General features: G+C 41.9%; 3 protein-coding genes across 19 annotated transcripts in view; all 3 read left to right on the forward strand.

The window, feature by feature from the left end:
• Positions 1 to 26,865, forward strand: part of LOC147333631 (stonustoxin subunit beta-like) — a 77,709-nt gene that overhangs the window by 15,559 nt on the left and 35,285 nt on the right. For 5 of the 17 annotated variants that reach the window (XM_086286301.1, XM_086286303.1, XM_086286305.1 and 2 more), the window contains 3 exons: positions 3,223 to 3,396; positions 9,689 to 9,735; positions 9,883 to 10,683. The exons of 1 other annotated variant lie outside the window; for it this stretch is intronic. In XM_086286301.1, coding sequence (XP_086142427.1) covers positions 3,223 to 3,396; positions 9,689 to 9,735; positions 9,883 to 10,424 — 763 coding nt within the window. In that variant the 3' untranslated portion in view covers positions 10,425 to 10,683. Of the gene's footprint in view, positions 1 to 759; positions 934 to 3,222; positions 3,397 to 7,298; positions 7,322 to 9,688; positions 9,736 to 9,882; positions 10,684 to 26,865 lie in introns of those variants that run through there. 11 more of the 17 variants (XM_086286297.1, XM_086286298.1, XM_086286294.1 and 8 more) reach the window with 6 other exon arrangements.
• Positions 19,348 to 25,688, forward strand: LOC147333632 (NACHT, LRR and PYD domains-containing protein 10-like). The gene is made up of 7 exons (XM_086286431.1): positions 19,348 to 19,380; positions 20,523 to 20,629; positions 20,710 to 20,811; positions 21,344 to 21,460; positions 24,430 to 24,508; positions 24,671 to 24,875; positions 25,005 to 25,688. The coding sequence occupies exons 2-7, from the start codon at positions 20,574 to 20,576 to the stop codon at positions 25,649 to 25,651; spliced, it is 1,206 nt and encodes a 401-aa protein (XP_086142557.1). The 5' UTR covers positions 19,348 to 19,380; positions 20,523 to 20,573; the 3' UTR covers positions 25,652 to 25,688.
• Positions 25,954 to 26,865, forward strand: part of LOC147333633 (protein NLRC3-like) — a 1,635-nt gene continuing 723 nt past the window's right edge. Inside the window, exon 1 of the mRNA XM_086286389.1 lies at positions 25,954 to 26,865. This exon is cut by the window's right edge and continues 723 nt beyond it. Within this exon, the coding sequence (XP_086142515.1) occupies positions 25,954 to 26,865 (912 nt within the window).

Consider the following 26,865-nt stretch of genomic DNA (forward strand, 5'->3'; position numbering starts at 1 on the left):
ACTCGAAAAAACAAAGACATAAAATAGAGAAAGATTTTTTTAATCAGAATAAAGCATCATCAGTTAAACATCTCCAATAGTTTTCTGATCTTTTTAGTAGCAGAGAGAGTAATTAATGAATTTCAGCTGCAGTCAGCGTCACTACTGGTAGCCTGGGGCAATACCTGGACCCTACAGAGGTTGCACACTTAGTCCAACTTATCAAGGATGTTATCAATATATGCATCACTGGAAGGTTTTGAGTGTCTCCCAGAACAATCTCGACAGCATGGAGGAGATTCCAGCGAACAGTCAGTTACTCTAAGAGAGCTGGACAGGGCTGTATAGCTGAATGGGTATCTGCTCCTTTGTGTAAACAAAATGAACACAGCCAGAGCAAAATTACCTCCAGCAGGCCAGGTCTGACCAAACAATTAGAAACATGCATAATGAGGGTAGTCTGAGGGCACAACATCCTCTTGTGAGTCCTGAATCCACTGCCTGCCATGTGGACCTGGATTGGCATTTACCATAGAATACCATAATTGATCCACAACTATACTGAGAACCTTTTTTAAAAATGTTGTTTGTATTTTATGGAGCAGTGCATTTTACCTAGTAAATGTCAATGTTATTCATTTGTTGTTGTACCTTGTTTAGGAAGTAAGGATTACTGGAAAAAAAACACCATTAAATATTCTAAATCGAATAACTCTTCAGTGCACCCCCACTGCACTTTAACAAACGTGTTTGTTTAATATTGTATCTTTCATTTTTCAGACTGAGTCACTGCAAGTTCTCAGAGAGAGGCTATGAAGCTCTGTTCTCAGCTCTCAGCTCTCAGTCCTCTAGTCTGAGAGAGCTGGACCTGAGTAACTCTGACATGCAGGATTCAGCAGTCAATCTTCTGTCTGCTGGACTGAGGAGTCCACAATGCAAAATGGAAACTCTCAGGTCAGAATTAAAACATTTCCACTGATGATCATTTAAAACCGGATTTATATTGCTGCATAAAGAGTAACTTGATAAAAATTTCTTAACATAAATAGTAAGTTGAAACCACAATCAATCTCCATCGCACCAGCATCATCAGCTTCATGTTCAAGAGCCTGGATGGATAGTGATTCTTTCAATGGTGGGACATTAAGAGCAGAAGTAAAACAGAAATGAGAAATGAGAGACTCTATGAATCTGCAAATGACAAAATATAAATGAGGATTAAGATCCAGCAATGATTATTGAAGTCATTGAGTCACTGATGGAACATTTGCGGTTATATAAATTGAAAACAGAATGAACCATAATAGAATGAACCATAATAGAAGGTGAAATGTCAGCTACCCAAAGGCAAAGGTATTCAGTTTAATTTTTAAAATGGAAGATGGAACAACACTTTAAGCTACTGGACTAATTCAACATATCATGTTCTCCTCATAGAACCTGGATACATAAGCCCCTTTTCCATTAGTATCTACTTGGATCGACTTACCACAAATCAATTCAGATGAACTAGTTTTCCATTGCAATCGTACTATCTATCAAGCCAAGTCAAGTCAAGTTGGTAGCAGGCAGTAGGTAGGGACACTGTTGGGCCTTCTTAATTATGGAGCTGGTATTGAGGAACCACGAGAGGTTCTCTCTCAGGTGGACACCAAGGAATTTGGTGCTCTTAACGACCTCTACAGAGGATTAAGTGGACAGCGATCACTCTTCTGAAGTTGACAACTCATCTCTTTTGTTTTGTCCATGTTAAGAGAAAGATGTCTCCGCTGTCCTGGAAGTGGCTTTGGATTCTTCTGCCATGAACATGTTTGCTGCTCTGACAAAAAATGACAATAAACATTCCATCGGGGTGTGATTTCTACAGCTTGCTGATTGCTCCTTACTGCTCCCAGAATGCCTCTGTAGTGCTAGCACTGGGTGGGATGTACACTGCTATAACAAGCACAGCAGTGAATTCCTAAAGTAAATAAAAAAAGATCTGCATCTAACATTCATAAACTCGATGAGCAGTAATTAGAAACTAATAGATTTCTTGCACCATTTCATGTTGATGTGGGCACAAAAGCCACCACCACGAATCTTACCACACAGAGCTGCATTTCTGTTGGTAGAAAGTGAGGTGAGCTTTGTGTAGCTGAATGGTTGTGTCCAGAACTCTGTTACTAAGCCATGGTTCTGTAAAAACAAAGATGCAACAGTCCCTAAATTCCCGCTGTTTGGTTCACTGGAGTCAGATGTATTCCAGTTTATTGTCCAGTGAGCAAATGTTTGAGAGCAGGATGAATGGGACAGCTGGCCGGCTTGGATTTGCTCTTACCATAGCACAGACCCCTGCATGTTTATTGTGCTTCTGCTTCCTCGCACACTGCTTTTGGTGACCTGTCCCCCGGCCACCAGCATCAGGTGATGACGAGGACTGGAGGCCTGGGCTTTGCAGTAACTTGAGGCACTTGCAGCAGTTCCTGGTCAATATTTTTATAATGCTTCTAATTTAGGAGTGTTTTGGCGTTGGTAAAACTGAACACCGCTTGTTCTGGTTGTGTCAAGTTGTGTCAGGACAATTTACTATTTATGCACAATAAACAAAGGAGCATAGCGCGACAATTTTTGTTCAGCGCCAGACTTGCTTGTAACCTATATCACCAATTATGTTAAGAAAAATGAGGCATTAACTACAACAGCAGAATGACCTTTGTGGGAATGCTTGGAGCAGACTAACCTGTGAGCTGGAGTGTTCTGGGACGTTATATTTTGTCTTTGAATGGCTGCAATCCAGTCGCCTTTGTTACTTCGGAAACATGGCTCGAACAATTTCTCTTCAACGACGTAATCCGATAACAACCGATCTCTTTACCCGTCGGCTTTCCGTGGCTGTCATGCGACCGGCTATTGCAGTTAAGAATACAACAGCTTCTTGCCATTTTTTGTGTTTCTTTTTATCGCTGTATAACTGATTTCAATTGAAAGCCTGCGTGCGCTAGTACCTCTTGCCACGAGTTCCCAGAATTCTTTGCAGTTTTACCCCTGAGTGAAGTCACATTTTCAATCTCTATACAAAAAAAGCCTGGCAATGTTGAACTTGTTGTGGAAGCCACTCCCAGTTTAAGTTCAGGAGACAGACACCTTCTCTACTTTCAAGATCAGCTTCAAACTTTCCTTTTTGTTAAAACTCACAGTTAGAGCTGGCTTAGGTGATTTTGTTCATTGTTCACAAATGGTTGTTTTTTTGCGCATCTGCAGTCTGTCAGGCTGTCTGATCACAGAAGAAAGCTGTACTTCTCTAACCTCAGCTGTGAGCTCCAACCCTTCCCATCTGAGAGAGCTGGACCTGAGCTACAATGATCCAGGAGACTCAGGAATGAAGCTGTTGTCGGCTGGACTGAACGATCCATGCTGGGGACTGGACACACTCAGGTATGGAGAGAATGTCTGATATTTGCTTCATGCACGTGACACGAACTGATCAACAAGCAATATATATGTATGAGGTGTCTAGTGAGAGCATTTCCAGAAACAATTGGTAAATATCTCAATATATTTACAGCAAAAATTATATTAATATATGAATAGAGAGGCACAGGACATACTTATCCTAGATTAAAACAACTATTGGAACCTTTTGAAACTGTTAGCCTCACTTCATTTATTTATGGCAAATGGCCTGAATTTGTATAGCACTTTAGGCAAGGCAAGGCAAGTTTATTTGTATAGTACAGTTCAACAACAAGGTGATTCAAAGTGCTTTACAGAGACATTAGAAACACAAACAGATAAAAAGCATGATTTAAAATTGATTAAAACAAGCAAACAAACAAACAAACAAACAAAGAAAACAGTATATAAAATCAAAACAGATAAAATCAGAACAGTAGATAAAATCAATAGTTAAAATGTAAGTTTTGAAATTTAAGCTTAAGTGCGCATTTGGTGCTTTATTCAAATGCAGCTGAGAGCAGGTGAGTCTTCAACCTGGATTTAAATAAACTGAGTGTTTCAGCTGATCTGAGGCTTTCTGGGAGTTTGTCCCAGATATAAGGAGCATAAAAGCTGAATGCAGCTTCTCCGTGTCTGGTTCTGACTCTGGGAACTGATAAAAGACCAGATCCAGATGACCTGAGGGATCTGGAAGGTTCATACTGGGTCAGGAGGTCACTGATGTATTTTGGTCCTAAACCATTCAGAGCTTTATAGACCAGCATTAGAACTTTAAAGTCTATCCTCTGACGGACAGGCAGCCAGTGTAAAGACCTCAGAGCTGGACTGATGTGGTCCACTTTTTTGGTCTTAGTGAGGACTCGAGCAGCAGAGTTCTGAATGAGCTGTAGTTGTCTGACTGATTTTTTAGGTAGACCTGTAAAGATGCTGTTACAGTAATCAAGCCTACTAAAGATGAATGCATGGACTAGTTTTTCCCGGTCCTGTTGAGACATCAGATCTTATCCTTGAAATATTCTTGAGGTGATAGTAAGCTGATTTTGTTATTGTGTTAATGTGTTTTTCTAAGTTTAGGTCTGCATCCATCATTACACCCAAATTTCTCGCCTGGTTTGTGGTTTTTAGGTGTATAGATTGAAGTTCTCTGGTGACCTGTAATCGTTTTTCTTTGGTGCCAAAGACTATTACCTCAGTTTTGTTTTTGTTTAGCTGGAGAAAATTGTGGCACAACCAGTCATTGATTTCCTCAATGCATTTACCAAGCGCCTGTACAGGGCCTCGGTCTCCTGGTGACACTGTGATATATATTTGTGTGTCATCTGCATAGCTGTGGTAGTTTATTTTGTTGTTCTTTATAATCTGTGCCAGTGGGAGCATGTAAATGTTAAACAGAAAGGGTCCCAAGATGGAACCTTGGGGAACTCCACATGTGATACTTGTCTGCTCAGATGTGAAGTTACCTATTGATACAAAGTATTTCCTGTTTTCTAAGTATGTTTTGAACCAGTTTAGTACAGTTCCTGAAAGACCTGTCCAGTTCTCCAGTCGTTTGAGTAATATGTTGTGGTCAACTGTATCAAATGCTGCACTGAGATCCAGTAAAACTAAGACTGACATTTTTCCACTGTCTGTATTCAGACATATGTCATTAAACACTTTGGTCAGAGAGGTTTCAGTGCTGTGGTTCTGTCTAAAACCTGACTGGAAGGCATCGTAGCAGTTATTCTGTTTTAAGAAGTAACTGAGTTGTTGAAAAACTGCTTTTTCAATGATCTTACTTAAAAATGGGAGATTTGAGATCGGCCTGTAGTTGTTCATTTGTGTCTTGTCAAGATTGTCCTTTTTCAGTGTAGGTTTTATTATAGCAGTTTTTAGTGATTCTGGAAACACACCTGATAATAAAGAAAAGTTGACGATCTGTAACAGGTCTGACTCTAAAGTCTTTGAGACCTTTTTGAAAAAAACTTTTTGGCAGGACATCTAAACAGCAAGAGGAGGAGTTCAGTTGACCTAAGATGTCCTCCAGGTCTTTGCTGTTAATCGGGTGAAACTGTTTCATGGTGTTTAAACAGTTTTTCGGTGGACACAGTACATATCCTGGATCTGCTGTTGATGTACCAACTGCTTGTCTAATCTTTTGGATTTTTCCTGTGAAGAATTTGGCAAAGTCATTGCAGGCCATAGTCGAATGAAGTTCAGCTGCCACTGACACAGGAGGGTTTGTTAGCCTGTCAGCTGTAGAAAATAAGACCCGAGCATTATGGCTTTTTTTAGTGATGATGTCAGAGAAGTAGGACCTTCTTGCACTCCTCAGTCGTAAATTATAATTGTGAAGTTTCTCTTTATAGATGTCATAGTGAACCTGGAGGTTTGTTTTCCTCCATCTGCGCTCAGCTTTCCTACACTCTCTTTTTTCATTTTTCACCAGTGTGGAGTTTCTCCATGGAGACTTTTTTCTTCCAGAGATAACCTTCACCTTAATGGGAGCAATTGTATCCATTACATTTAACATTTTAGCATTGAAGCTATTGACGAGCTCATTGACTGAACCTCTGGACCCTAAGCGCTTTACACATTCAGTCATCCACCCATTCACACACTGGTGATGGCAAGCTACATTGTAGTCACAGCCACCTGGGGCGCACTGACAGAGGCGAGGCTGCCGGACACTGGCATCACCAGGCCCTCTGACCACCACCAGTAGGCAACGGGTGAAGTGTCTTGCCCAAGGACATAGCGACCGAAACTGTCGGAGCCGGGGCTCGAACTGCCAACTCTTGAGCTACAATCGCCCACATTTATTTAGATAAACTTTTATATTGACAGCTGTGATAGAAGCTGACAACTATGGCATGCTCTCTATATATTTAAAGGTAGAAAAGCCAAATGGCTGCTCTCCGGGAGTTTAAGTAAGCAGCAGTGCAGAAATGCATGTATGTGTTTCTAGTGCTCCTCATAGACAAAAGTTGAAATTTGTTTTGAAAAGCCAATATGCAAAATCATAGAACTGAAAACAATGCAATAAAGAAATATAGTTAGAATAGAATAGAATAGAATTCAACTTTATTGTCATTGCACATGCACAGGTACAGGGCAACGAAATGCAGTTTGCATCCATCCAGAAGTGCTTTAGTGATATAGATATTACAATATATATTAGCAATAGTATAGATATGTAAGTATATTACAGAAATGGGTCTATTATGGTATGTTATAATGTACACAGTATGAAGTATGTTGTGAATATTCTATAACTAAGTATGTACAGGCTGTAGTGAGTACAAGCTATGTACAGGCTATGAACAGGATATAAATATGAAAAACTATACAGAAATCTGAGATATACAGCTATACAGAAATGGGAACTATGCAAGTTGTAAACAGTTGTAGGATTAAAGATTATTGAATGTACAGAATGATTATTTACACAGAGCTATACAGTAGTGCAGTTAAGATAAGTGAGGGTGTAGATAGTTTCTACAGAGGTTATATAAAGTGTTAGTGGTTGTGAGTGGTGGTTCACTCCATGTTATTATTGTGTGTTTGAGGGTACAGTTGTCCATTGTGGGGGTGTGTATGTTCAGTCCATGAGTTTAACGTGGGTCAGATGTCAGGAGGCAGAGTTCAGGAGTCTGACAGCTGTGGGGAAGAAGCTGTTCCGGTACCTGGTGGTCTTAGTCCGGAGGCTCCTGTGGCGCCTCCCAGAGGGCAGGAGGGTGAAGAGTCCATGTGATGGGTGACTGGGGTCTTTGATGATTTTCCCAGCCCTTTTCAGACACCGCTTCCTGTAGATGTCTTTTATGGCAGGAAGTGGTGCTCCGGCGATGCGCTGGGCAGTTTTCATGACCCTCTGCAACGCCTTCCGGTCCGAGGCAGAGCAGTTCCCGTACCAGACTGTTATACAGTTGGTCAGGATGCTCTCGATGGTGCAACAATAGAAGTTCACCAGGATGTCTGAGGACAGGTGGTTCTTCCTCAGAGTCCTCAAGAAGAAGAGGCGCTGGTGAGCCTTCTTGACCAGCTTGGAGCAGTTGGTCGTCCAGGTGAGATCCTCGGAGATGTGGACTCCCAGGAACTTGAAGCTGCTCACACGCTCCACAGCCGTCCCCTTAATGTGGATGGGGGATGTGGGTCAGCATTCCTCCTGTAGTCCACGATGAGCTCCTTGGTCTTCTCGGTGTTAAGCAGCAGGTTGTTTGTGTCGCACCGCTCAGCCAGACGATCCACCTCCTCCCTGTAGGCGGCCTCATCGTTGTCACTGATGAGGCCAATCACCGTGGTGTCATCTACAAACTTAATGATGGTGTTGGAACCATCAGCAGGTCTGCAGTCGTGGGTGAAGAGGGAGTAGAGGAAAGGGCTCATCACACAGCCTTGTGGTTCATTGTGATGGTAGATGAGCAGTGGTTATCCAGCCGGACATGTTGGGGGCGGTTGGTCAGGAAGTCCAGTAACCATTTGCAGATGAGGGAACTGATGCCCAGGTCTGTCAGTTTCCTGATGAGTTGTGAGGGGTGGATTGTATTGAATGCTGAACTGAAGTCTATAAACAGCATTCTGGCGTAGGTGTTGTTGTTGTCCAGGTGTGAAAGGACAGAGTGCAGTGCGATGGAGACTGCATCCTCTGTGCTCCTGTTCTGGCGGTATGCGAATTGGTGGGGGTCCAGGGTGGGGGGGAGACAGGATTTGAAGTGTGCTAGGACCAGCTGCTCTAAGCACTTAGTGATGATGGGGGTGAGTGCTACTGGGCGGTAGTCATTGAGGCAAGATGGGTTGGAGTTTTTGGGTATCGGGATGATGGAGGTGGATTTGAAGCAGGCCGGTACCACAGCGTGGGCCAAGGACAGATTGAATATGTCTGTGCGCACTCCTGCAAGCACCCCAGAACACGCTCTGAGAACACGTCCGGGGATGCCATCAGGACCTGCAGCCTTGTGGACATTGATCCTGCTCAGCACCGCTCCTACATCGGTGGGGGAGAGAGTCAGAGGTTGGTGGTCTGGCGTCATGTCTGCTTTGGTTGTGGTTGTGGGGTTCCCTCGCTCAAAACGAGCATAAAAGTTGTTGAGCTCGTTGAGGAAGGAGACATCAGAGGATGCGGGGGAGGGTTTGGTGGTCCTGTAGTCTGTAATGGTCTGGAGTCCTTGCCATATGCGTCGGGGGTTGGAGTTGGAGAAGTGTTCGTCTACCTTCTTCTTGTAATGGTGTTTGGCTTTTTTGATGCCCTTCTTTAGATTAGCCCTGGCTGTGCTGTAGGCGTGTGCATCTCCTGACCTAAAGGCGGTGTTGCGGGCCTTCAGGAGGAGACGAACATCCCGGTTCATCCAAGGCTTCTGGTTGGGGTACATGGTGATCCGTTTCTGGGTGGTGACACTGTCTGTGGTTTCGGAGATGTAATCCAGTACAGATGAGGTGTACTGGTCCAGGTCTGTGTGGGTGAACATATTCCAGTCTGTGTTTTTAAATCTGTCCTGGAGCACTGCGTCTGTCCCCTCTGGCCACACTTTAATTGTCCTCACAGCAGATTTCACACGTTGGATGAGTGGTGAATACCTAGGTGCGAGGAACAGGGAGAGATGGTCCGATTGTCCAATGTGGGGGAGGGGTGTGGGTGAAACGACCCAGGTGGAAGATACAGAGGCAGGAAGGAAGTGATAAAAAAGGAGCTTTCATTGTTCGAAATGCAAAACTGTAAAATGATGAAACACAAAGTCCATCAAACAGAAATCCAAAGCAGGCGCAGGAAAAGACGACAGTATATACACTGGGAGCTACCTGCAAACACAAAGACAGGTGGGAGCATAGCACAGGTGCAGATGAGAGAGTTTGGCTGGTGAGAGATGAGCTGATTGGATTATGTGTATGTGTCGGGAATGGTGGCTTTTTGAATTGTTACTGGATGTTATTGCTGATGGTAATTATTCTCAGATTAAGGATTTGGTTTGAGAATTAAAAACTTTGGATTTGTGAAGGAACAGTGGTAGGGCTACTGACTGAAAGCATGTAGCCCTACACACTACACACTACAAAGAAGCATAAACAGAAGAGAAATATAAAGATAATGATGGTCACAGTTTGAATTTAATTCAATACAGGGTGTACTGACAGATCCAGGATCAGTCCAAATCATCAGCAGTTTGATCCATGTATGGATTGAAGTGAATTTGTGAAAATCTGTTGGTCTGTTATCAGTGTCTAACAGTATGTGTATGAGAGCCATGTAATGTCCATGTGTGCATGCTGACTGTGCTGCTCTGACCCCCCTCCTCAGGGTGGAGCCTGCTGGAGTCCGATGGTTGAGACCAGGTCTGAGGAAGTGTAAGTGTGTTTTTAATGGGATTCATGAAAACAAAGCAGCACACATTCAACCATCTTCATCATGTCAGGAGTCATCATCAAAGTGTCAATCAATGAACAGATGATGGATCAATAACTGCAGCTGGATTGTGTTTGTTCTCTCATCAGATTCCTGTCAACTCACAATTGACACAAACACAGTTCACACAAACATCAAACTGTCTGATGACAACAACAAGAAGGTGACACGTGTGAAGGAGGTTCAGTCATATCCTGATCATCCAGACAGATTTGATGTTCATTACCAGCTGCTGTGTAGAAATGGTCTGACTGGTCGCTGTTACTGGGAGGTCGAGTGGAGAGGAGACGTTTATATATCAGTGAGTTACAGAAGAATCAGAAGGAAAGGAGACAGTGAAGACTGCTTGTTTGGATACAACAATCAGTCCTGGAGTCTCAGCTGCTCTGATGATGATGGTCCTCGTTCTGTGTGGAACAATAACAGACAAACATCCATCTCCTCCTCCACCTCCTCCTCTTTCTCTAACAGAGTAGCAGTGTATGTGGACTGTCCTGCTGGCACTCTGTCCTTCTACAGAGTCTCCTCTGACACTTTGATCCACCTCCACACCTTCAACACCACATTCACTGAAACTCTTTATCCTGGGTTTAGTCTCCGGTCTCCTGGTTCCTCAGTGAGTCTGTGCTGAGTTGAGTGTAAAGAGTGTCCTTCAGTTAGAGAAACGCTCTGACAGTTGAGCAGATAGTTCAGTCTGTACATGTTTGTCTCTTTCACACGTTTTCAGATTCATGGATTCAATCAGTTGATGTTTTAAACTGTTCTAAATTATTCATTGTAAACTTCTTCCTCTTCTGTCCTTTAAAGATGGAAGCTTCACAGTGAATATCAGTATGTTGTGTTTCTCTGAAGCTCAGTTCATAACCAGCTCCTCTGCATTTTCAACAAGTCTGAGCTCAATAAAATGAATTGAAATATTTGATTTCTCTTTTTGATAGGATTTTTCCAATGTAATGGGAAAATTCTAGTTAACCCTCACATTTAGATTTACGTTGTTAGAACTTCACTGTATGATTTTTGTATAACCTTTGCATGCATGCAACCCACACATTCTTGCGTTCACCAACAGCCTGGGTTGGAGAAAAGACTGTTGTAACTGAAAAGACACATAGAGTTTGTGTGATGTTATAAAAGGGGCACTGCGACGCCCCGAGGTTGGAATGCTCATTACTATGAACCTGTTATACTTTGATGTGTGCGTGTTCTCTTGCACGCAGTGATAAATTGTTTGACTCTTTCCGTCTTGCAGACTTTATTTACAAAATTCTACGACACCAAGCTTTCTACATGCTCTTATTGTTTCAATCAATTTAAAAAATGTTTCAGATATATAAGCTGAGAATACTGGATCAGTAGTTTTTAATAGAGTTATAACCATGATATGTTTTGTATTGTGATATCATAATGCATGTGACTAATCTAATAAATGGCAAAGAGTGCATTAAACATGTGAAATTGGTCTTGTTATAAGTATGTAAATATTTCTGTATAGCACTGCATATATTGTGTATTTGCTTAGTTCATATGAAACATGAAAACTATCACAAAGGGTAATGGTGATAATGGTGTTATGGTCCCCGTGTCTCTCCAGCTGGCTAATGTTGGGCCGTAGTTTTGTTTTTGTGTGTGTCTCTCTCTTTCTTTTTAACATCGCTGCCTTCTACCTGCCTGGGCAGAGCTCATTACTGGGCTCTCGCTTTTGGCCCACCCACCTGCCACTGATTTGTTCCTATGTTTTGTGGCTACTATTTGATGTGGTGGCTCAGAGCAGCTCGTCGCTGGAACGGTGAATGCCCTGTGTTCGTAAAGCCCCGGCTAGTATCAAACTTATGTTTGTAATTTCTGGATGTAGAATTACTTCTTGCTTCCTGGACCTGTTAGTCTGTTTTTCCCTGGATCCCAGTCAATGTTCCCTCTAATATTTCATATGTCTGAGCGAACACACAAACTCCCTGAGCGGTCCCTTGGACCACTGTGAGCAACATTAGACGTGTGCACTGTGGTCACGCCAGCATCGAATCCATCCAAGTTACATGGTTTATTAAAATAATCAAATTACAGCATTTACATTTATGTTAGACTATTTTTAATTAACTGCTTTGGCACTTACAATGAAAATTTAAAATCTTGTTGATGACCTTGTGTAGTATGTCAACACTATTGGAAGTAAAATAACTTGAACTTCCAATTTTGAAAACACAACTTTCTTTTTATTTTTAATAAAGCTCTTGTGACTTGTATTATGAGTCTGAGTCTGTGTTCTGGGAGAGAGTCTGTAACTCTGTCTGCAAAATACAGTATATATGGACCAATGTTGGGCATTTAATTATATAGTTACTTCTTCAAAAAAGTAACTGAGTTATGCAAACAACAAAGTTTTTTGCAGCTGTTTACCTAAAAATGCAGCCAAGGCGTTTTCTTAAATAAACGTTTCAAACTATTTACAGCACAATCAGCTGTTCTGCATCAAATTTGATGCCACACAAATTATTTGTGCCACTCCAAAAAACAATTTCAGTCCACTATCAGATAAAGCAGAACATCAGCCTGATACCTGCAGGCCTGACAACAGGAGATGTATCACTGCTGTAACACCTGTAACATTCAGCCGTCGCCTCATTGTTCTGACACACACAACAAAACTATTGACTACACTACACACTAACTACACACTAACTACACAAGATTTGCGCTAAACGTCTCACATCTCTCACATCATTTTTATATATTTTATTTTATTTTTACTCTATTTAATTTGTAAAAATGTGTATATACACACACACACACACACACACACACACACGTAGAAAACATTTAGTATACACATCCAGAAATGCATACACTATTATATATTGTACATATATTTATTAGTTTCAGATGTAGCCATTCTTGTATTTTGCTTGTTTACGTTATTGTATTTTGCACAACTCTGTTGCTTGTGAAGCTCGCACACAAGAATTTCACTCACATGTGCTGTACCAATGTACCTGCACATGTGATGTGACAATAAAAGTGATTTGATTTGATTTGATTTGACATCTCAAAACACCGCCGTCACTCCTAAAACTTCCCCCTTCCTAAACAATAAATGCCATGTTGCCAGATCATTTTTTGATTGGTCCACATGGTACATTTTTCGACTAATAGGAATGGGTGGGGGTGTTTTGGTTTTGTCTTTGCTCACAGGCTTTCGAGCGTTTTCCTTAAAAAACGCCGTTTTTACCATTTCTTCCTGCAGTAAATATAAACAACGACAGTATTCAGGAAAACAACCAAACATTGCAGATATTTTTTATCATAACTCCGGTTTTACGTGGCCGATCAACACAATTTAAAAACTGGTATAAAGACCACACTTTTCCCGTCAATTGTTCCGTCTGTCCTGCTCACATCTCCAATGGTTGTACACGTTGTCATTAACGTGGCTTCACTCCACATCAGCCGCTTTACTAGCTAAAACACCGGTGTCGGCACATAAGGACGCTGTCATAGCCTGTCAACCACGTTGATTAGCTGCGTATATACGAATGTGAATCGCATCATTGGCTGGACTGTGGGATAAGGTGGCATCGTTGTAATCCCATACTGGAGCAGCCAGTCACTGACTAACACTACCAAACAGAATTGTTAAAGTATTAATTTTAATTTCAATTCAGCTTGGATTTTTTTTTTGTGCGCAACACAGATTTTCTCTGCGCAGAGACCGTGCCAGTAGTGCACAATTGCACACGTGCACAGCTTAGAGGGAGCATTGATCGCAGTGTGCAGCTGTGTGGACTGGAGCAAGACAGTGAAAAGCGTGAGTGGCAGAAGAGGATTCATGGCAGACTGAGGAGCGTGTCGTGGAGTGCTTCTGAATGGAGAAGAGAGTAGACGAGCTCGCACTGAAGATTTGAGTATGTGGATTAACCCCCCTGTTGTGGAAGTTTTCCATTAAATAAAGCCTGCAGACGAGCGGTGAGCGGTAGCTAACGTTCTTTAATCAAAAACAAAGAACAGACAAACCAAATTTCTGGAGAGCCTGCATGATCGCGGGGCAGATGGTCAGCAGAGTCTCTCTGAGCCTAGCATGGCTCTCAGTTAAATACCTTTCACAGGAACAAAAGGCAGTACACAGCTGTTTCACACTCCCTTGCTACCTCCCAGAGTCCTCGAAGAGACAAAAGACTTCCTGTGGAGCTGTCTGCTTCCCCCAACTTCCTTACTAGACCCCCACCATTTGTCTTACTGTATGAGTGTGAGACATGTTAAAATCCAGTGGCACCAAGGCATTATACAATAAAATAATGTGAATGATACATAAATAAAAGAAATTCCTTTCCTATCCCCCCCCCCGGATCCCTGGATCCTGCTCGTCACTTGTATTTACAGTTGCACTTTGGTGATTTGTGCGAATAAACTGTGAACTCTTGTTTTTCAGGCTGGGTCTGCACTTAAATCCATTCAGTCTTGCTTGACACCTGCTAGCGAATCTGGTGGATTTGGTGACAGATTTGTTTTGATGTAGAATATTTAGAAGCTGTGTCATTGTTGTGAAGAACTGTGAAGGTTCTCAGTCATCCAGGTCATCGTAGTCAAAGGAGCTTGCAAAGAAAAGCGTCTGGACTTCCTTAAGTTACTTGAAGACGTTTCACCTCTCATCCGAGAAGCTTCTTCAGTTCTAAGGTCAAATGGTGGAGAGTCCCAGATATAAACCTAGTGGGAGTGACCCCCACAGAGGGACAAAAGGACCCCCTGATGATCCTCTAATCGCCTGAGCCAAGGTGTGAAACTGGGTGTGGGTCCCAATCAGCCAGAGTTTTGGGTGAGTTCATTGTGAAACCTGGCCCCACCTTATCATGCAAATTCCTGAGGTCAGATGGCCCAGGATGTGAGTGGCCGTTAAGGCGTCTGGGAAGGATCTCAAAACTGGATTATAGATGGCAGAGAGTTGGTGTCGTAAACCCCCGCCTCTGTTCAAAGATGGTCGCTCACAGTGGACATAGATGGCTTCTTTCACTCCTCTTTCAAACCATCTGTCCTCTCTGTCCAAAATGTGAACATTGGCATCCTCGAAAGAGTGTCCTTTATCCTTAAGATGCAGATGGACTGCTGAGTCTTGTCCTGTGGAAGTGGCTCTTCTATGTTGTGCCATGCGCTTGTGAAGTGGCTGTTTGGTCTCTCCAATGTAGAGGTCTGGGCATTCTTCACTACATTGTACAGCATACACCACATTGTTAAGTCTGTGCGCCAAAACGCCAAAACGGGATGGAGGATACAACACAGTGAAACAAACACATGTATTAAGGTGAATGTAGTTCTTGTTTTTGCTGCCATGCACACACTGGTAAAAACAAACACATATAGTGCACTTAACATGACCTATAATAACTCTGCCTATTTGGGGTTTTTTTTGACCAGCAGGGGGGTTTGTGTACACATGAAGCCCTCAACATTTGAACCTCCTTGAGGCAGTTAGCTGAAAGGCTTCAAACCCTGATGAAACTTTATCTTGCCATTACTAGGGAAACACAAACTAACACACAATGAACACAGTGTTTCTAGACTGCTGTCTAATTATTTATTACTGTAACACAGAGTATGCACTGCTCTGGTTTCACAATACTGCCCAGCCAGCTGGTGTTTCCTTTTGCAGTGTCTCTACTGTCAGCTTCACTCTCCTTCTGACACAAAAACCCTCAGTCCCAGAACACTGCTGTGAAATCAGAGGGATACAATGAAAGCTTTGAGCTTTTTCAGCATTTCCCTGCAGCTAAGCACTCATGTTTTAAGACTAAGACTCTGAGGAAGGAGAGAAGGACAAAGAAGGTGGGGACAAGGGACTGATGGAAGGAAAGAAGTAAAAGAAGGAGACAACCAAGGAAAATGAGTTGGTGAGATGGAGGGAGGAAAGGAGAGAATAGGAAGTAAAAGGGAGAATGGGAGGACTGAGAAGACGATGAAGGAGTAAAGGAAAGAGGAGAAAGTAAAGGTGTAAGGAGGTATGAAGCAGGGGCTCCTCTTAATGGAAGCATGGCGTTCAGATATTCCTGTCCTGCATCTCACAGGAACATCTGCTTCTCTTTAAAGTGGAGAAACACCTCTGAGCTTCCTCTGAACTGGGGACTCTCATAGAGGAGCGCCGGCTGAGCATGAACCTCAGCCTTCCTCAACTACTACACTGCTGTCAGACAGGCAACGTGAGTTGTATATGGAGCTGGCTCGTTTCTGGTCTGCTTGTTGTCACCTCAAGCCTCCAATTGAATGGAAAAACGTGCGCCATGGTAGAAAATAATCCTCATCAAAATCAAAAGAAATGGAGCTGTCACATCACGGCTGTGACGGCAGCAGCATCAACAAACTAAACTCAGAAAACTTATGAGAGCTTGTCACATTTAGAAATGTGGGAAGTGGAAAGGGGTCCTCTGTAGTGATGGGATTTCCGGCTCTTTTTAGAGAATCGGCTCTTTCGGCTCGGCTCACTAAAAAGACCCAGCTCTTTCAGCTCTGAACCGGCTCTTCAGGTTGTTTTGTTGCTTAATTAATTTATTATTAACAATAATATAAAATTATGCACAAAAGGAATTACTAATGTAAAAAAAAGTGGTTTTATTCATATATGTTTATATATAAATATATGCGGTGGCCCCTAGTGACGAAGCACGTACAAACTCCAAAAAGCACGTACAAATTCCAAAGCACATTTCTAGCGTTAACTGAACATCCAAAACAGTGCCTAATTACTATACCTTTCTAATGTGATGTTGTTGTCCCTGGCTCTCTTTCTCTCTCTTTCCCTCCTGCTCTGTTCCTGTGCTACTGCGAGTAGTGATGTGGGGATCGATCCTGAAATATCGATTCCTCTGATACCAATCATTTATGTTGTAGAATCGATTCTCACATTAAAATATTGATAGTTTAGTAATTTAGGGTAAATTTGTAGTTTATCATTAACAGGAACACAGTGGAAAGAAACTATAACATTCGGATTGTCTACATTCAAAGGAACTATTTCCTCTTCCGCCTTTCATAGTCATGTGCGAAACACGGCTGTATAAATGTCTCGCAGCCCCTTTGGTGTGCGCACTCACAACACTGGCTGAGCGTAATTGTGCGGATGTATTTTACCTCCACAAACAGCTGAGACGTAGTTTGTGATACATGTGGCAAAAAAGTGAAGTGCCATACTTGCCAACCTTGAGACCTCAGAATTAGGGAGACATTCAAAAGGGCTGTTGGGGGTGATAAATACATTTTACAGTGTTTATTTATCGGATAAAATACGTTAAATGTCACCCGGAAACAGCGGGGGTGTCCAAATTCAGAGGCTGCTTCCACCTAAGGACCAGGCCTTCGTGGTCTAAAGAAAGCCGGGTAGTACGTCACGAGCTCCCTCGGTGGAGTGAAACTCGGCCGTCTGCTCCTTGGTATCTAAAATATAACCCCGCGCTGGAGCAAACTCTCGACCGTCTCACACTTTGTTTAATGAGTTTTCTGTTTGACGTTTATTCAGCTGTGTGAAAACCCCAGAGGAACCCTCCCGATGGATTAATAAAGTAAAATTTAATTTAATCTAATCTAATAACTTTAATCTCAGTCAAACCGATTTACTCACAAACAAATAAAACACTGAAAAAGCCAAACAATAACATAGAGTTGTGACATTTCCTAAATTTTAGAAACATCAAAGTTCTTCACAAACCATCTTCATCTTTAAAAGAGGAAATTGGGGATGTGGAGTTGACTTTAAGAAGCTGAAGAGTTTCTTCTTCAGAGGAAACACTAATGCTCACATCTCCTCCACAGCTGTAGCTGTAATAAACATTTGTCCTCCATCTACAGGAGCAGTCAGCAGACTATTTGTAAGTTATGATGTTTGATATTCAGGCTGATGAAAGTGTTTGAATTTAAAATAGTTGTAATGTTGGAGCTGTGAGCTGAAACAAATTCAGTCTGATGTGTGGAAACCATCACCTGCAGTTTATTCATCGACTCATTTTCTGCAGACAGAGGTTGTGTCAGATAACATCAGTCCATCTCCTTATTCTACAGCTCACAATACATCAAAGTCCTCCTGGAACACGTGCTCTTATTGTGAAAATCCACCTTCTTTCTCAATCAGAGGTGGAGCCCTGACACCTTCCAGGTAGCAGCTCACCTGTCTCTCTGTGCAGCAGGTTTGGACTTGGTTGGTTTGAAGCTGAATTTCAGTGAGGAGCTCAGACTTGTGAGACAAGAGGACTCAAAAGGTTTTTTCATGGAAGTCATTCAGGACCCACAGTGGGCCCACAGCATATGAAGCCTTTGGTTTATTATTTATTGCTGCAGTCAGTGGAACATTTATATAATGTAATATACTATAATATATTATGCATTTACAGCAGTAAAATTATTTAAATGTTCAGACTGTCAAATGTGAAGTTTAGAACAGAACTCACTTACAGTTCATTAAGTTGTAACTGTACTTTTATGTTAATTTGAGCCTGGATTTTTCCATTTGGATCCATGTAGTTAATGACACTTGAAAATCAGGACTTTAATTAGTGATGGGCGATACCACTAATTTCCTTTCCGATCGAATACCAAGTAAAATTCAGGGCGGTATCGACGATACTGATCCGATACCGATACTTTGTACAAAAACTTTAATCTTTTATTATATCTCAAATTATAGCGTCATAATGATTACAGGACATCAGATTACTTGTTCTTATCACTTAATAATGCAGAATTCATCGTACAGGAATTTAAAAAAAAACTGAAGTTGTGGCTATTTGAACACCTTGCATGCCTGCAACACTAAAGGACTCCGTGAGAGACGTCTGTCTCGCGCTAGCAGCACTTGTCCCTGTCCACTCCTCCTCTTCAGTTCGCCTCAACATACACTTGTCATATTCTGTGATATGATTTACTCTGATGTGTTTGACAAAGTTAGTGGTGTAGCCACAACACCTCACTTTCTTGCCACATGTATCGCAAACCACGTCTTGGCTGTTTGTGGATGTAAAATACGTCCGCACATAACTACCATTACGCTCAGCCAGTGTTGTGAGTGCGCACGCCAAGGGACACATTTATACAGCCGTATTTCGCACATGACTATGAAAGGCGGAAGAGTAAGTAGTTCCTTCCAATGTAGACAATCCGAACGATATAGTGTCTTTCCACTGTAATCCTGTTAACTATAAACTACAAATTTATCCTAAGTTATTAAAATATCGATATTTTAATGTGAGAATCGATTCTAGAACATAAATGACTGGTATCGGAGGAATCGATATTTCAGGATCGATCCGCACATCACTAACTGTAATCCACAGTGAGAACGTCTTCCATCAACATTTTTCTGAATCCTCTAAATTCCTGATTGTGATAGATTTAAGTCCAATCTGACCACATAAAGTTACACAACCACAAATTATCAGTGTGAAATTAAGTTCATTGAAAAACAAAGAGCTCTTACTGTGAAAATCTGCCTCCTTGCCCCTCCCACCTGCCATGCCTCAGTTAGAGTCCCGCCTCCTTCCAGGAAGCAGCTCACCTGTGTGTCTGTGTTTAGTGTCCAGGTGTGGAGTGGAGCTTGTTGTTGGTGTGTGTTTGAAGAAACTGTAAGTTTGCTTTATTTCCTTCTTTAATAGTTTATCTTTATGAACTTTACTGTTTGTTCTGCTCATGTTTTATTTCCGTTCTCTCCAGTTTGTAATGTTTTCCTGGCTAACATCAGCTGTGTGCAGCTTAGTTCCTGCACAAACAGCACAAATCTGCCGCTCCATAGTTCACGGTAACGGACTCACAGCTGGACCAACGAGGCCGAGTGTGTCCGCCGTTTTGAGCTACGTTCGTGTTTGTGTACATATGTATAATTTGTACTTTGTTTGTACTTATAGTTTGTACTTTGTGAGTTAGCCTTTACCATCACTGTGATTAATATTTACAAACGAGACACCTGCCAGAGCTTGAACGCTAAGGTAGCCAGACAGCATCCTAATGCTAAGAGCTCTGAAAGACACAAGTTAAAAATCTATTTGAGCGCTTTGTGAATGAGAGCAGCAGAGTTAGTTAATGGTCAGATGGTTACAGAAAAAGCAGCAGACTTTGTAAATTATGATTTATTCTAGCTGTAACTTAAACATGACATGACAGGAAGTGATGCCTTAACGTTCAGCTGTCTTTGGATTTTCTTCAGGAAATTTAGTTGCAGCTGTGAAATAAGGCCGACTGTGAGGAGGAAGTGTAATATGAAACAGGAAGCCTGTAAAAGCTGAAGTCACAGTGTCAACATGTCAGCAGAAAACCTCACCCATGACTGCTTCATCAACATGGAGCTCTGAGTGTTTATTAAAGGATCATTGTGTGAAAGACGCTTTAACACAGCTCACTGCAGCCTTTAGCTGTGAGCACACAGTGTCTCACGTTCACATTCACTTTACTGTTAAATACACTCATTAACTTTAAACAGCTGCTGTTATCAAGTGAAAATAGCAAAGATGTCAGGACTGGGCTGAGTCCCAGTGTTTCAACATCCTAGTAACTTCTCAGACAGTCAAAACTCATCAGAGCTTCTCATTATCATCAGGACAGATTTGGGTCAATATCATTTCACATTTCTGTGTCATCATCCATCAAATGTTGACACATAGTGGGTTTGTCATTCTCTTAGCTGACACTGAGATGAAGCAGGAAAGAAGCAGCTGATATTTGGACAGCACACAGTTGATGTGCACATGAATGATTTGTGTTTCCTCTGCAGGTGAAGGTAGAACGTGTGTGTGTGAGCTGATGTGGATGTGAATTCGGAAGCATGGATCAGTGTGAGGACAGAGAGGAGGGAGTCCCTCCCTCTAAAACCATTCAGAGGTGAGATGACCATCTCTAACTGTCCATGACTCTTCTCCATGTCACAGCTCAGCACTCACATCACTGCACATCACTCACAGGGACCAACCTGGACCTCCACCCATTTGTGTGTCCTTAAAGAGTGATCCATCTAAAAATGAAGCCATTAGATTTAAAGTCCAGCCTGTGTCTGCAGCAGAGAGGTGAGCTGTTACTAACACAAACTATTTGATGTCAGTTTGGTGTCTGATTTAAATCAACTGCTTGTCTTTGTTTCCCGGTTTCTAAACTGGATCTCAAGGGAAGTCACTGAGCGAGGAATTCCTTTATTCTCTAAAACATGTGCAACATGTACATTTAAACTCCTGCTGCTCACAGTAAGCCCATCAATAGTCCTGCACAGTGTTAATGACTGTGTTTACCTCTGGGTGGCGTTATGTTCTTACACTGCCAACACTAGCTTGGCATTTCCTTCTGCTCAAGCTCAGTGTGCAAACCACTTTGTCTTTGGGATGAGGAAGGTCCAACGGACCGTGGATACACTGTTCTTTCAATTGTGTAACAGTTTTTATTGATTGCGCACTTGTATCAAATTCTCTTGTTCAGCACACATGCCAGCCAGCTTTCCATCTGACTGCACACTCCTCTCATGTCGACCTCACTATAGGAACGGACCACACCTCCACCACAGAAGGTATTCTAAGTCTTTATCAGCTTTTTTTTTTCTTCTAACAGGATCCATACGACACCCGCTGGACCTGAACCTGATCCCAGCTGTGTGTCCCTAAACAGTGGCTGGTCTGCAGATCGTCCCATTAATTTTAAATTCGAGCAGACATCTGTTGCAGAGAGGTGAGCTATTCGTAACTTGAACTCTTTGAGAGCTGATGTAACCGCTTGATGTTGTTGTATATACACTGCAGTGCAAAGACATCATTCAATCACTCAATCCCATTAAAACTGTCTCTTAAAAATAAGTCTTTGGTTTCCAAGCAACTAAAAATCCACTTTGGCGAACAGGAAGTGATCAGAGGGTCTGTCCCACCACCTGTCAGTCTCACCAAACATTGACCATAGATATTATTAATTAGATTAAATACAGTAAATAATAGTCTTATTTGGACACTATCGAAAGGGAATACTGTATAATACAAATTTTGGAATAGATTTTTTTAAATGACATATATGATTGCAAAAAAATCTAAAAAAAAAAAGAAAAAGAAAGAAAAACACATCTTAGAATAGGATCTTAATGCATATAAATGAATATTTGATTAACCCATTAATTAAATGCATAATTAATACATTGATATAGTTAATTAAATATGTGAACTATTGTTAATATAGTGACAAGTTCTTGACACCAAACTACATACTAGTTTCATTAATAAACCAAGCTCTTCGCATGAGGTTTTGAAACTGCTCAGAAAAGACTTCCTTAGCAGGGACAGTGAATTTATTTACAAATGCAGAAACATTGTAACCAACAGTTCCAAAAATGTGATGTCCACTAATCCCAGCTCCCAGTGCAGTGTTCCAAATGCAAAACACACTGCACAGATTCTCCTGCACTATTTACAAAAAGTTTCTTGAGCTCTCTCTAATTCCGATGGTTTCTTGGATTTAAAGCAAAACATAGGTAAGTACACTTCACACAATGAGGTCTTAATTTACGAGCTGGGTTTAAACTGACTGGTTGTCACACAACAATCCAGCATCAACTGAAGCTAAACAGAAAATAACTAAACAGAAATCATATTTATTGATCAGCTCTCCTATAAACCTGAAACTTGCTGAATGAAAAACTGCTGGAATCAGATGTTATCTGCCAAACAACAACTGCATCATGCAGACACACTCAGCTCCGTCAGTTTGCTGCCCTGGTCAGATTTTCTCCTGCTACATACCACAGCTCCTTAAAACTATTCACAGTGAAACTCTGACATCTGTCAGCATCACAGCTTACCTCTGCAGCCAGCGTCTATTGTTCTGTTGTCTCAGCATGTTCTGTGGATTTATGGGCTGGTGTTGCTGGCCAGATGTCCTCGTACAGGGGAGAAAATAAATTATTCTAACACCATCTCAACATTTCTGTTATGTTATATATTATTATGTCAGCAGATGGCATTCTTGTACTGCTGATGATCCACTGAGTTATTAAAGCTGCAGGTTCAGACATGCACAGCTCAAAAATAAATGAGCTCTACAGGAAAGATGCTAATTTTGTCTCCACCGATCAATCAGTTTTATACGTTTTATAGATCTGCTCAACAGCCTGCGAACTTCTGTTGGTCCAGATTGTGGTTCAGACTGTGCTTGAAAAATGAAGTTATCGTGAGACATTTATTCATATTCATGATTTGTTACATTGATGATCTGGATGGAGCATAAAAGTATTCTGCTAGAAACTCAACAATAAATATTGTGTGAATCTCAGATCTTCTAGAAGCTGACCTGGTCATCTCCTGAGTCCAATTCTTTAATTACAAAGTGTGTTTAAAAACTTTATCAGCCAAATCTGATACTAAACCTAACTTTGCTTTGACTAGAAGGAATATTATTTACATTAATATCAGTACTTTCTATCACATTTTCAAAACGCGCTTGCTTCTTTTTATTTGACAGTCAGAGGAGCTATCGTTTGATGTCATTGTGCTCCTTCAAACAGCAAAGTAGTTTAGCCTTAACAGTAACACATGAAAGGGAATCATAATACTGCATTAATCACCAACGGTTATCACATATAGAGAGATGAGGCTGAAGAGTCTAAACCAGGCAGTGTCTGCAAGATTGAAAGCTAAATTTAGTTAGAGATGGGGACAAATGTAAGACAGACAGGACAGGAGAGGAAGAACAGAGGTTGTAGTTACAGGTAGGACTGCATTTGATGGAAACAGGAAGTTTAAAGGGAAAAGGATGGAGTGCCCACTACAGGTCAGGGACGAGTTCTTGCCCCAGTGGAAGAGTTCAAGTATCTCAGGTCACGGTTGGCTTACATCAGGTGTAGCAGATATTCATATGAATTTTAGCTGATGATGCTGAGATTCATTGACTGAATTCCACCTTTATCCCAAGTTTAAACCATCTAGAAAACCGACAGGATAAACAGTGTACTGTGAGTGTAGAGGATTAAATCAGCCAGAACAACTCATAAAGCATCTGCTTACAGCTGGTTGAATTCAGTTGTTTACATCCACAAAGATCAGCAGGTCAGCTGATCACAGCCTGTTCACTAAGAAAATCTACCGGAGCTCTCAATAGAATTTATTGCAAGTTATGATTCTTTTCCCCGCATTGAGCCATACCAACCAATTTTAGGTTCCCCCACCTTCTGAATCCACTTTAACCTCTGACTGTGCTCATTTTCCATTTTAGGTGGGGACGCAACAGAAAATAGCTTTTTTCTCTCTCTGTTGATGTTCAATAACCCAGCGGTGGGTTCCTGCAACAGCCTCTGATGTTAATTGGCAGCCTTTTATACACTGCTGATAATTGGCCCTAGAGCCATTCCATTATCTTCGCTTACATACTAAACTAAACTACACACAATTCTGATGTAATAGCTTTTCTTAATGTCAAGCCAAAACTGTAGACATAATTACAAGAATTACTGTTTATTGAATAACATATTTTCCCACTTGGCTTACCGACAACAATCAACAATAAAACTAAAATGGCTATTCAATCCCCTCTTTGATCACTTGGTGCCACAAGGAACCTTAAAAGGATGTTCAGGATTCCTTGGGACTATTATGGCTGATAGGCAGAAAACTTCTTGATCTGTTCTGTGCTTGAAGTAATTCTTTATGATTCCTCCACAGTTTGGACCAGGAGAGTTCAGAGGTTCCCAGTGATCAGTCTGCCCAGCACCATCAAACACACATGGACTCCATATTTATGGTCTGTACATGTACAACAACTACTTTCACATCTATTCTGTTCACAGTCATCTCCATGATGCTCTTTGTAGACCAGTGGATTGTCAGTGTGCCCAACATGGATCTGATGTTTGGCTCCATGACTTCAGTCTAATTGGGTCATACATAAAGTATTCTGTTTCAGCTGCTGGAGGACAACATCATTACTTTTGTGAAAGACGAGCTGAAGAAGATCCAGAAGGTTCTGACTACAGATTACCCAGAATGTTTAGAGAGTCAGAGGGAGAATGATGAGCAGAGGAGGAGCAGCAGAGAGGCATTTGTGAAAATCACACTAAACTTCCTGAGGACAATAAGGCAGGTGGAGCTGGCTGACCGTCTCCAGAGCAGTAAGACAATTTCTATGAAGATTTAAGCTGCTGGATAAGTGAAACATTTGCTAATGTCTAAAAATATGTATTCAAAAAATATTCATATTGACTTTTTAAAGATGAACCAATATTTTTTATTTTATTTAGTACTTTATGGTGCAGTTTGTCAACATAATCTCAAGTCTGTCTTGAAGAAGAAGTTCCAGTGTGTGTTTGAGGGGATTGCTAAAGCAGGAAACTCAACCCTTCTGAATCAGATCTACACAGAGCTCTACATCACAGAGGGAGGGACTGCAGAGGTCAATGATGTGCATGAGGTCAGACAGATTGAAACAGCAAACAGGACACCAGACAAACCAGAAACAACAATCAGACAAGAAGACATCTTTAAAGCCTCACCTGGAAGAGATAAACCAATCAGAACAGTGCTGACAAAGGGAGTGGCTGGTATTGGGAAAACAGTCTTAACACAGAAATACACCCTCGACTGGGCTGAAGACAAAGCCAACCAGGACATCCCGTTCACATTTCCATTCACTTTCAGAGAGCTGAATGTGCTGAAAGAGGAAAAGTTCAGCTTGGTGGAACTTGTTCATCACTTCTTCACTGAAACCAAAGAAGCAGGAATCTGCAGCTTTGAAGACTTTCAGGTTGTGTTCATCTTTGATGGTCTGGATGAGTGTCGACTTCCTTTGGACTTCCACAAAACTGCAATCCTAACTGACCCTAGAACAGTGGTTCTTAACCTTGTTGGAGGTACCGAACCCCACCAGTTTCATATGCGCAGTCACTGAACCCCTCTTTAGTGAAAAATAAAATATGATATTTTTCAAATTCAAGACATAGATATGTTTTTTACTGGTGCACAAAATGAGCCGTGCATGTCACGGCGGAGGCTCTGCCGAACCCCTGAGATCGACTCACCGAACCCCTAGGGTTCGATCGAACCCAGGTTCAGAACCACTGCCCTAGAAAGTCCACCTCAGTGGATGCGCTGCTGATAAATCTCATCAGGGGGAGAATGCTTCCCTCTGCTCGCCTGTGGATAACCACATGACCTGCAGCGGCCAATCAGATCCCTCCTTACTGTGTTGACATGGTGACAGAGGTCAGAGGGTTCACTGATCCACAGAAGGAGGAGTACTTCAGGAAGAGATTCAGAGATGAGGAGCAGGCTAGCAGGATCATCTCCCACATCAAGACATCGCGAAGTCTCCACATCATGTGCCACATCCCAGTCTTCTGCTGGATCACTGCTACAGTTCTGGAGGATGTGCTGAAAACCAGAGAGGGGGGACAGCTGCCCAAGACCCTGACTGAGATGTACATCCACTTCCTGGTGGTTCAGGTCAAAGTGAAGAAGATCAAGTATGATGGAGGAGCTGAGACAGATCCACACTGGAGTCTGGAGAGCAGGAAGATGATTGAATCTCTGGGAAAACTGGCCTTTGATCAGCTGCAGAAAGGAAACCTGATCTTCTATGAATCAGACCTGACAGAGTGTGGCATCGATATCAGAGCGGCCTCAGTGTACTCAGGAGTGTTCACACAGATCTTTAAAGAGGAGAGAGGACTGTACCAGGACAAGGTGTTCTGCTTCATCCATCTGAGTGTTCAGGAGTTTCTGGCTGCTCTTCATGTCCATCTGACCTTCATCAATTCTGGAGTAAACCTGCTGGAAGATCAAACAACCTTGAAAAAGTACAAATTCTTTAACAAACCAAACCTTCAATCTCTCCACCAGAGTGCTGTGGACAAGGCCTTACAGAGTCCAAACGGACACCTGGACTTGTTCCTCCGCTTCCTCCTTGGTCTTTCACTGCAGACCAATCAGACTCTCCTACGAGGCCTGCTGACACAGACAGGAAGTAGCACACAGACCAATAAGGAAACAGTCCAGTACATCAAGAAGAAGCTCAGTAAGAACTTGTCTGCAGAGAAAAGCATCAATTTGTTCCACTGTCTGAATGAACTGAATGATTGTTCTCTAGTGGAGGAGATCCAACAG

The sequence above is a fragment of the Aulonocara sp. 'chitande type north' Nkhata Bay genome, linkage group LG3 (genome assembly GCF_057382095.1).
Source record: "Aulonocara sp. 'chitande type north' Nkhata Bay isolate Kocher_YH1m ecotype deep benthic linkage group LG3, A_spYH_male_GT1.1, whole genome shotgun sequence".
Classification (NCBI taxonomy): Eukaryota; Metazoa; Chordata; class Actinopteri; order Cichliformes; family Cichlidae; genus Aulonocara; species Aulonocara sp. 'chitande type north' Nkhata Bay.